This window comes from Neolamprologus brichardi, chromosome 3, assembly GCF_056152115.1.
Source record: "Neolamprologus brichardi isolate AB-2024 chromosome 3, ASM5615211v1, whole genome shotgun sequence".
Classification (NCBI taxonomy): domain Eukaryota; kingdom Metazoa; phylum Chordata; class Actinopteri; order Cichliformes; family Cichlidae; genus Neolamprologus; species Neolamprologus brichardi.
In genome coordinates, this window is record NC_142106.1 from 55,106,498 (window position 1) to 55,118,163 (window position 11,666).

Below are 11,666 nucleotides of genomic sequence, written 5' to 3' on the forward strand. Positions count from 1 at the left end.
ATTTAAGATTATTGATTTAACTCAACATTTTAACGTGGTTATAACTGCACCTGTAATAAAGGCTAATTGGGTACCAATAAGTTTAAACATCTGAATGCAATATCAATACTGTAAGCTGTATGATTAATGCAATGGTAATGATGATGATTATGAACCATAGCATTAAAACATTTCTCTAATCTCCACAATACTCTATTGCAAATTCAAATGGGATTCAAATGGTCAGACAAAAGAGGGTTATGAGGAAATATGATGAAATGTTGTGTATTAGCAGCAAGTTATTGAATCATTTTCCTCAGAAACCAAACAAAATGATTGACAAACATCTTTTTACAAAGTCAGTGTTGGACTTGGATCAACAGGATAAGCTGATGCTTAAAGGCATTTGAGTCTCGCTGTATGAGAGTCCAGTTATTACTCAATATTTATGGATGATGTTCTTTCAGTGTTGCACTTTGTAGAAGCTCCCTGAGCCTCACAGCCAGCTGCACATGACATTACCCAGCATTAGAGGCGGGTGTAAAAAAATGGATTTTCCTATTTAAATGGTTTTAATTTGAATAAAGCGATGTTGATTCATTCAATCCTGAATCGATTTTTTATATAAATGTATTTCGCCAGAATCTCAGGTTAAAGCTCCCAAAAGTATTTCAACAACAACCAAACAGATAAAACAGTAAATGAGAGAAGCTAAACACACAAAGATGGAAACACAGAGCGTGGACCGTTCACTCGACGGCACGTACGCGGACACGCCGTCGGGGCTGAAAGTGGACAGCTCACAGATCCTGAAGCTGCAGGTTTCATCTGTCTCCAACCAAAACTGACTGAACCAGCAGCAAAAGAAGATCCAAACTACGCTTTACGTTTGATGAACATCGTCATGAATTCTCTCTGACTTTGACGTTTACTTCCTGCACAGCTCTCTCTCTCTCAGTGTACTTCAAGAACAGTTTACCTTCAAAAATCTGTTTTCTGCATTATTCACTGCTTATTACGCACCAGTCTGCTGTTGTGTTCACTGCTGTCGGCCTCCGAAAACAAAGCCTCATTTCTGCTGTTGAATACTGAAGAAAATTAAACCTTTTAAAATGATGACAGATTACAAACTCTCAGCTGTGTCTGTAATTAAACCTCTGTAACTTTGCTTCCCTTCAGCAGCATCAGGTCATGTTCGCATGTTGATTCAAGGTTTGCTTCAGTTTTTGATCGACTGCAGAATATTTTGAAGGTTATCTGCTATAAAAAGCCAGAACAGGAAAATCTGCTTCATGTGTTTCTGTTTGATCCTCAGTGACTTTGACACAAAGGCCTCTGCTGTGATGATCACACCTCTGATCAAGTCTCACAGTGTCAGCTTTATTTTTATACATATTGATATGTGCTGATAAATGATCAGAATTATAATATTTCCTAGTGTCTGCTGTGTGCCGTGACCTTTGACCTGCTAAAGACAGTCAGCTGTGGATTATTCATTGTTGTGTCTGATACTTAGAACTGTGAGGAAGAACACTACACAGTTAATCAGGGTCCCCTCTCTCTGAATCAGGAAAGGTGGGCACGCCCCTTGTGGGCCGTGGGCCATACGTTGAGTATCACTGTTTGAAATGTGAACATTGTTCTGTCAATGGACTAAACCAGAGAAGAAGAAAACAGACTTTACCATGAAGATCCTCAGTGTGGATCAGTATAATATCAGCCTGATGTCTGCAGTTTAGTGTCAGCACAACTTTCACATCATATTCATCTCAGCACAACTAAAACATGCTGACTGACCTGAGAGTTTCAAGTCCACATCCTGGACTCTCCAGGAAACCACACAGATGCTTCACTCCTGAATCCTGCAGCTTGTTGTTGAAGTGCAGGTCCAGCTCTCTCAGATGGGAGGGGTTGAACTTCAGTGCTGCAGCCAGATAATCACAGCTGATCTCTGACAAACCACAGCGCCACAATCTGTATAAAGAATGAAAGATGTAAGTTTATTAGACAAAGTGTGAGCTTGAAATCATTCAGTGTTTCATCATCTGTTCAGAGCTGAAGAAGGTTCAGGATGTAGAAGTTTAGAAAATGGAAACTCCAAACAGCTGAAGCCAACAGGAAGCAGCTTCAAACAAACACAACAAGAGAAAAAACTCTGAATGTTTCACATTAAAGTTGTACATTTATCATAAAAACAGGAAAAATACTTGAAAAAGTCGTGTTTGTCCTTCCAGGAACCACAAGGCTTCACTTTTAAAGGTGAAGTGTGAAAGAAATGGACATATTTGAAGTCCAACACCTTTTTCCAGTCACATTATTAAAGCAGACAAACTACAAGCTCATTTTCATTCCAACAAGTCATCTTCTGACCTGGACTAACAACACTGGTCTCTATGTGCAGCTGGCTGTGAGATCAGTGCTCAGGGAGCGTCTACAAAGTGCAACACTGAAAGAACATTACACAATAATTTGCTTCCATCATCCAACCTGAAGAGGAAAGAGAGACGGCTCCCCTTTAAAGTAAAAGCTGCTCTTTTTGGACACAGTATCAAAAAAAGTCTATAGTATAACATAGAAAAGACAGAACAAAGTTTTGGTAGTTTTTAAATTGTGCATCCCATGTCAGTTTGGCCTCATCCTGGGCCGGATTATCCAGCACACACTCTGACCACAGGCCCAGGGGCCACGCACAGCTTGGCTCCATCCAAGAGACAGGAAACAAACCAACACAATAATAAAAAGCACCATGTGATCTTCTTACATCTTCAAGACAAACATAGTAAAACCATGAGCATATTTGTTTCCTGATAAAATGATGTGACAGGTAGAACAGAGTAAAGTGGTGGTGTTACAGCCTTTCTCCCCTCTGCTGCCGAGGCTGTTAGTCTCTCCCAAACTCAGCTACAGGACTTCCAAAAGAATGAAAGCAGCAGAAGTGGCTTTACAAATGAATGAGGAAGAGGAGAAGGAGAGGAGAGGGAGGCCACCCTGACCATCACTCTAGCTGAAAACATCACACTTCCATTAAAGTTGGTGAGAAAATGTTGAGCAGGATGAGGTGCTGGCTAATCTGGAGGCTGTAGCAGCAGCTCACAGTCACAGTGGATTTCCACTCATGAAAAAGCTCTGGCTGCTTCATTTCTCATTTCATATCAGAGACTTTAATGGTTCACTGAAGCTGTACTGTGATGCTTCCTTATTCCAGTGAGGCCTCCATAATGATTTCAGCTGTTCTGTACACACACTGTGTGCCCTGTATGGCTCAAAGTCTCTGCACCCTGTTTTTATCTGCTATCATCAGATCTTCATCATCCTCCTTCACATCCCTCACACACTCTACAGCCTCATCAGCACTGACTTCATCTTCACTGACTGATGGAGCACAACATGAACCTGTGGAGGCTGAAACACTGTCCTGTCAAACATCTCCCCGTCACCACTCCACTTCTGTCAGCCTTTAAATGAACCCTGCTCAAGTCTGTCACTTCTGTTTGGAGCCAAAAGGAAAAACTTTTGTTCAGTTGTTTGGAAAGACAACATTTCTGAAAGCACTCAAACTCTTCACATTTGTCTTCAGACACATCCTGAACATTTAGGAACTAAAGAAAGTTTCAAACATCAATCAAAGACCTGAAATATAGAAAAACTACAACAGCCGCAGTCAGTGAACTCACTTCAGAGTCTCCAGTCGACAGTTTGGACTCTCCAGTCCAGCACACAGAAGCTTCATTTCTGAATCCTGGACGTCATTATTTCTACTCATGTCCAGCTCTGTCAGATGGGAGGGGTTGGACTTCAGAGCTGAGGCCACAACTTTACAGTGAGACTCTGAGAGTCCACACTTAGTCAATCTGTGATGATAGAAAATATAAAATGTGTTATTATAAAAGCAGAAAATCTGCATTATAAACACAGACTGAATGTATATGAAGACAAAACAGAGTGAGGTCATAATCTGATGAATCTCATTTTGAATGAGTTCAGCTCAGTGAAGAGTTCCAGCTGGAAAGATGATCTCTGTTTGCTACCTGCTGTCAGGTACGACTGTTCACGTCCACACGCAGGAAAAACCTGCTGACTGTTACCAAACGGAGCAGAAATCTCATCACTGGACAATAATGATGAATGAACTCAGAGCTGCTGATATCAGATCTGATTTCAGGGGAACTAAACACAGAAATGATTGGCTCATTTTAGCTTTCTGAGCCATTATCTGCTGGTGTGTCGCTAGTTGGCAGAAAATGATTTGTATTCCTGTTCAGGGCTTCAGTGTTTATGAGTCCAGATCCAGGTGACAGCAAGTCAAAATGATTTTACCTGTCTGTGTCCAGCAGCAGCCTGTATTCACTTTGAATACTGTTATAAACTGACATGGATCAGTTTGTCTTTGATTGGTTTGTAAATGTCACTGTTTCCATTGGACCTGAGTGACGGTACAAAGACAGAGAGGGAGAGAAAGGAGAGAAAGGATGGAGACAGCAAAGAGAGAGCAAACACAAACAGGTGAGAGTGGACAGGTGACCAAGGTCAGAAACCAATCAGAGAGCTTCTGCTTGACCCACAGTCACTGATGATGACTGCACATAACCAAGCAGTGTGTTACTCTGATATCAAATATTGATCCTGCTCTTATAATAATGATCATCAGATGATATTATTGTGTTATTTTGTAGCTGAATACGATGTTTGTGTGATTATCAGTGAAAGAAGCAGTGAGGAGGATGGAGAGAGAGAGAGGACAGAGGGTGAAGTTAGAAACACTAAAAGGATTTTTCATGGATTTCATGGATGATTTGAGTGATTTCCAGCAGGACACTTAAACATGTCAGTGGACGTCCTAAAGAACATATTCACTGATATGAAACGTGTCATTGAACAGGATTAATATCAGTGGAAACATGGTGGAAACAGCTGTGACTGCATGGATGTGACACACTTCAAATCTGTTCTCCACTCTTGGATTTGGGATGCATGGAGCTGCTGCTGAGTCTGTACAATAAAGGAATGGTGTGGAAGGTTGCAGCGTATGGACACAAACACTTTGTGGTTACAATCTGATTTCATTTTCAAAATTAAACTACTAACCTACACTGATCAATGATGTTAATGATCACATCTGGACTCACCGAGCCTTTCTGCAGTTCCTCACAGCTGGAATCAGTCTCTGTCGTCCCCGCTTTGATGTTTTGTACTTCTGCAGGTCCAACTCATCCAGAACCTCCTCTGACATCTGCAGCATGAAGGCCAAAGCTGAGCATTGGATCTCAGAGAGTTCCTTCTCTGACTTCAGGAACTCTTGGATCTCCTGAAATAATGAGATGTGGTTCATCTCCATCAGACAGTGGAAGATGTTGATGCTTCTGTCAGGAGAGATTTCATCACTGTTCATCTCCTTCAGGTTGTTGATGACTCTCTGGATGGTTCCTGGACTGATCTCTGTCTGACCCAGCAGACCTACTAAGAGTCTCTGGTTGGACTCCAGACAGAGGCCATGAAGGAAGCGAACAAACAGGTCCAGGTGGCCATTTTTACTCTGGACGGATTTCTCCGAGACTTTAGTCAAAAAGACATCCAGTGATATGAAGCTATAAGAATTGAACCTGTTCTTAAAAAATGATCTGTTTTTGTATTCTTCTCGGAAATTCCCATCTACCATCAAATCTCCCAGGAAGTCTTCCAGCACCTCTGTCTTCCTGTTGGTGTGACAGTGGAACATGTAGACTGCAGCCAGAAACTCCTGAATGCTCAGATGAACAAAGCAGTAGACTGGTTTCTGAAAGATCACACACTCTCTTTTGAAGATCTCTGTACAAACTCCTGAGTACACCGAGGCCTCTGTCACATCCAGACCACACTGCTCCAGGTCTTCTTGGTAGAACATGATGTTTCCTTTCTCCAGATGTTCAAACGCCAGCCTCCCCAGCTTCAGAAGAACTTCCCTGTCAGCCTCCGTCAGCTTCTGTGGACTCGTGTCATGTCCCTCATGGTACTTGTTCTTCTTCTTCTTTGTCTGAACCAGCAGGAAGTGTGAGTACATGTCAGTCAGGGTCTTGGGCAGCTCTCCTCTCTGCTCTGTAGTCAACATGTGCTCCAGAACTGTAGCAGTGATCCAGCAGAAGACTGGGATACTACACATGATGTGGAGGCTCCTGGATGTCTTCATGTGGGAGATGATTCTGCTGGACAGCTCTTCATCACTGAATCTCCTCCTGAAGTACTCCTCCTTCTGGGCGTCAGTGAAGCCTCGTACTTCTGTTAGCCTGTCAACACATGTAGGAGGGATCTGATTGGCTGCTGAAGGTCGGGAAGTTATCCAGACGAGAGCCGAGGGAAGCAGATTCCCCTGGATGAGGTTTGTCAGGAGCTGGCTGACTGATGACTTCTGTGTGACATCAGACAGCAGCTTCCTGTTGGTGAAATCCAATGAAAGTCTGCTTTCATCCAGGCCATCAAAGATGAACAAAAGCAGAGAGACAGCCAGCTTCTCTACTGTGACCTTCTGTAATGTTGGATGGAAAACATGGAGCAGCTCCAGAAGACTGTACTGCTCATCTCTGATCAGGTTCAGCTCCCTGAATGAAAGCAGAACCACCACACTGACATGTTGGTTCTCCAAGCCCTCTGCCCAGTCCAGAGTGAACTTCTGCACTGAGAAGGTTTTTCCAACACCAGCCACGCCGTTGGTCAGAACCACTCTGATGGGTCTCTGTTGGTCAGGTAAGGCTTTAAAGATGTCCTGGCACCTGATTGGAGCATCATGGAGGGCGTCCATCTTGGAAGCTGTCTCCAGCTGCTTCACCTCATGTTGGGTATGAACCTCTTCACTCTGTCCCTCTGTGATGTAGAGCTCAGTGTAGATCTTGTTGAGGAGGGTTGTACTTCCTGCTTCATCACTTCCTTCAGTCACACGTTCACATCTCCTCCTCAGACTGATCTTATGATCATCTAAAACCTCCTGCAGACCAACATCTGCTGAAAGAAAGAAAAACAATGAGACTAAAGAGAAAGAAAACTCTTCAATGTCTGAACAACACAAGAAGTCCAGTTTTCAGAAATGAGTCCATCAGCAGACAGATGTTCAGTCTTACTTTGTACACAGCTGGCTATGGTTCTGGATCTTTCTCCACACTTGGGACAGGACGAGTCTCCTGATGAAGCAGACTGGTCCCAGTATGAGGAGATGCACTGTCTGCAGAACCAGTGTCCACAGCTGGTAGAGACTGGATCCTTCAGGACGTCCTGACACAAAGCACAGCAGGACGGCTGCTCCTCCTCACAAACACCACTCCTCTTCCTCTCTCTGTGAACACATTTTCTTTATCACTAAAAACATTTACTGTCAGTGAAAAACATCCAGATTTGACCAACCTGCAGTTCCTCACAGTTCCTTTGATTTCATCAACACTAATGAGCTGCTCTTCCTGTCTGCCTGTCTCATTAAACATTGAGTGATGAATACAAACTCAACACTTCCTGCAGACTTCCTGGCTTCACAATAAAATCTTTCCATCAGAGACAGACAGTTATGACTTTCACTGTTTTACAGCCGCTGTGTGCAGATTATCTGGGTCAGTTCACTCTGAAGCAGCTTAGAAGTGTCCGTGTAGAGCCGTGGTCTGACACACAGAGACTTCTGATTTTCTCTATTTAAACAAACATGATGAAGATGAGCAGGTTTCTCTTCTAGTATAAAACTCTGTGTCTCTCTGGCTGGCTCATGATGGCTTTTCAGGTTTTATGTTTTGTTCTCTCCTGCTAGCGTTTTGCCTGCCTGGGTGGAGCTTGTAATGGCCTCTCGCTCTTGGTCCACACAGTTATGATGATTACACCACCTGTTGCTGATTCACCTGGGCTTACTGGTAACCATTTAACGCTGCGGCATGGAGCAGTTTGTTGCTGGGACATTGACCCTCCTGTGTTCATGATCTCAGCTCCTTGCTGAGAAATCTCTCTATAAATTCACCAGTTGGGTTAACTTTGTGTATACTTTGAGTATATATTTCCCTGGACCTGGTTACAGACGTTTACCTGTGACTCCCGTGTGTGGCTGTGTGAGTGGAGAGCAGGACAAGAGTGACTGAAGAGGAGTGAGTGTGGACTCCCTTCCCTCTTTTCCCTGGAGCCCTGGACCCCCTCCTCAACTTACTGTACATATATAGAGCACTGTGGTTCACCCCTTTGGTGAATAAACTGTCACCTTTTGGTTTGTCAGGACTCAGTCTGTGCTTGAGTTCCTCTGTTAGCCATGACATTTTGTTGGTTCTCTCTCTTCAGGAACCTGTAAGTGTTTGATCGGCCTTTCTAAAACATTATATTTATTCTGCTTTGATTGTTTTGTGTGCTGAGGGACATTGTTGCATGATCCACTTTTTCTTATCACTCAAATATCCTGATACTTTCAGAAAGTTGGAGAGCTCTCCTGGCTTGCTTAGTCTTTGCTCTGTATTGCAGTACTTGCATTGGTTTCACTGGACAAGTCTGCATGTGAATCTACAACTGATCTGACATTGTGGTACAAACACAGTAAACAAACACTACGAGCACCTTGTTTCATGTGCAGTGGCTTTCTTCTCATTCTGTTACTGAACACTGTATGAAAAGCCTCTCACTGCCAGCATCCTTCCAGCCCCACGACAACAAGACCAACTCACATCTTCACAACACCAAGAATTTTTCCCCTTTTCTTTGGAGAAACTGAGAAGCCAGTAGGATTGTAGCTCAAACTTGCCCACAGTCCTGCTTCATCACTGCTCACTCCTACCTATGTTGGTGCTGAGTGGACAGTCATAGCCTGCTGCTAGCATGAATGCTAAATGTACTGCTGTGGATGATCAGCAGAAAAAGATGTTGTCAGTTTGACTGTTTGCTGTATTTAAAGTGTTTTTCTCAGTTCATCTGTATTCAAAGTGCATTCGGGGCTTTAGCTGACAGCTCTTTGTGCTAACAAACTAAACTCTCTTAGTTTAAGCCAACAGACTTTACCAAACACAAAGCCTGCTGCTGCCTCCATGGGTTAGCTTGTGTGACTGGTGTTTACACCAATGAAATCTAAATCACACTAATGTGTCCTCCACGGTGTTTGGTGGGAGCACTGAGTGAAACATAAGAGCTCTGGAAAAATAACAAACAGGGCTGTGAGAGCAACTGAAGTGATAAAAATACTGTTTAAAGAAAAAAAAACACTTTGATGTTCTCCCCTCACCTAACAAAGTCCAAACCCTGTGAACTATTTTAGCTTTGATAATTGTGGATTCAGGTATCCTGAACCTATCTTTGGACATTTGTAATTAAATATTTTAAAACTTATAAAACTTTAAAAATTTCAAAGACTCCTGATGTGGCTGTTTGGAGAAGGAAAAGAGGGACAAAGTGGAGCGTCGAGCTGAGGCTTCATTCACTGCAAACCTACAGTTATGTTTCCTTATCTCTGCTGTTTGCATTTTCACAGCTGAAATAAAGCTGCCTCTTTGACTTCATCCTGTTGTGTTTGGGTCCAATCCTGCCTGCCACACAGCACTACTGGACAAAGTCTAATATTTTTATCTTTTTAATGAATCTTTGGCCATATTTATCCATGAAAACATAAACATGTAGCGGAGTCATCACAGTTCTCTGACCTCGTTGGTCCAGGTTCAGCACTGAAGTCTGGAGGGTGAGGTTTGGACCTGTCACTCCTCACAGACGGACAGCTGGATCCTGCAGACTGTGACCTCTGACCTCTGCAGACACAAACATGTTTTATTCAATGATCAATTCTCTGATGAAGTGATTGAAGCAGCTGTGATCACACAGACTGCAGATAATGCAGCTGTTTCCTGTCAGTAACAGTCCTCTTAGATTAGAGTTCAGCTTTTTACAGGAAAACAAATGTCCCTGAATGCAACAGTGAGACACAGTCTGCCTTTGTGGCTGTGATAGCTGCCGTTAGGAGCGCTCATGTGTTTGCAGTTCGACGAGGAGATGTTACCATCATGGACATGTTAACAAATCCTGCAGCATCACGTGGCACAAACACTTTGTGTTCCTGTCATCTGCAAGCAACAGGAAGTTCATTAATAAAGCCGGGATGGAGACGTGACTGTGATGGTTCTCCTTCATCCAGCTGTTACACACATCTGGGCTCACACAACGAGCCTTTGTCTAATACAGCAGCTGCTCTCTGAACACTTTTCTGAAGAGGAGCTGCACAAACCTTTGTTTGCTTTCTAGAGCAGTGTATCAAAGTCAAACTACCCACTGCTAGCAGCTGTTTCTATCATAGTTTAGGATCCAGATGTGTGAGGTCTAAATTTACACCTCTGATTAAAATAAATAGTTAAAAACAACCACTTGTGTCCAAATGTGTCTTAAAACCAGATAAACTGACAGTTACAGCTGAGCCTGTGTGTCCTTGGACACACTGCTCTGCTACAGAGATGCATTTTAGAAACCAGGAAACATCAAAATCATTTAAATCAGAGAGTTCTTTTTACTAACAGCTCACCTCTCTGCAGCAGACACAGGCTGGACTTTAAAATCAATGCCTCGATGATTGGACCAGTCACTCTTTAAGGACACAGAGCTGGATGGTTTCTGATTGACGCTAAAAATAAGTGAACATGAAACATGTGTCACATACAATGTGTCCAATACATTACATAAAAAGTATAAAGTATTAAATAGTATATTATTTAAATCATTAAATAGTAAAAAGCTGATTAAAATTTCAAACATTTTAATACTGACATGAACTTACTTTTCGTCAGATGACTTTTTTCGCCCTAAATTACGAAAGAAATCCTTCACCCGTTTGCTCTTAGAGGACACACTTCTGGGTGGAGGTCCTAGCTGGTCCCTGTGAATAATGATGGAGCAGTGATGTGAGTGCTGAGCTGTGACATGGAGAAGAGTCATGGACAGTTAGAGATGGTCATCTCACCTCTGAGCTTTGGTCTGGCTCTCATGTTCCCCACACAGAGTGCTTTTAGAGGGAGGGACTCCCTCCTCTCTGTCCTCACACTGATCCATGCTGCTCAATTCACATCAGCTCACACACACTTTCTACCTTCACCTGCAGAGGAAACACAAATCATTCATGTGCACATCAACTGAGAGCTGCAGAGGTCGTGTCTTTCATGTGTTCATCAGAATAAAATACATGTACTAATATAACAGAAGGAATACTCTGAATGCAGGACTGTAATGGAGGATAAATAAGGTTTTTACAGCCTGAAAGAAACATTCAGTTCATATATTTGTAGACAGTGAAGCAGTTTTTAATACTGCAGCTGTTTCCTTCACCTGTGTGTGTGTGAGCCACACCTTCATGTGCTGCTTTAGAAATATGTGGTCTGACTGCTATTCACTATTCTGCTTAACTATTCATGATTGTGACCTAGTAGCTTTCTTAACATAGCTATTAAAACTGACATTAACTATTTGGGTATTACAATGTCAAAGAACACAAATAATAGAGAAAATCTAAATTTTGAGCATATTACCCAGAAATCTAAAAAGATTTTAAACAGCTGGCTACAAAGACACCTCTCCATGTTTGGACGTGTCTTGCTTACTAAAAAGGAAGGTATCTCTCGATTGATTTATCCATCACAATGTTTATATGTTTCCAATAGACTAATCAATAATATAAATCAAATTAATTTCAATTACATTTGGAGAAACAAGCAACATTATGTTAGGAAGAATGA

General features: G+C 42.4%; 1 protein-coding gene across 1 annotated transcript; it reads right to left on the reverse strand.

Moving 5' to 3' along the window:
• Positions 1-1,757: 1,757 nt before the first annotated feature.
• Positions 1,758-11,022, reverse strand: LOC148105884 (protein NLRC3-like). The gene is made up of 8 exons (XM_087838408.1): positions 10,898-11,022; positions 10,715-10,813; positions 10,463-10,561; positions 9,597-9,698; positions 7,837-7,930; positions 5,106-6,943; positions 3,654-3,830; positions 1,758-1,953 (listed from the first exon to the last, which is right to left on the reverse strand). The coding sequence occupies exons 1-8, from the start codon at positions 10,984-10,986 to the stop codon at positions 1,758-1,760; spliced, it is 2,694 nt and encodes an 897-aa protein (XP_087694534.1). The 5' UTR covers positions 10,987-11,022.
• Between the last annotated feature and the right edge of the window lie 644 nt (positions 11,023-11,666).

What these genes read in the sequence shown, in the direction of transcription:
- LOC148105884 (XM_087838408.1), bottom strand. Translation starts at nt 10,986, where the DNA reads ATGGATCAGTGTGAGGACAGAGAGGAGGGAGTCCCTCCCTCTAAAAGC. An exon ending in AAAAAGTCATCTGACGAAAA is followed by an intron (nt 10,562 to 10,714) that starts GTAAGTTCATGT and finishes ACTTATTTTTAG; the next exon opens with CGTCAATCAGAAACCATCCA. An exon ending in GCAGCGTTAAATGGTTACCA is followed by an intron (nt 6,944 to 7,836) that starts GTAAGCCCAGGT and finishes TCAGCAGATGTT; the next exon opens with GGTCTGCAGGAGGTTTTAGA.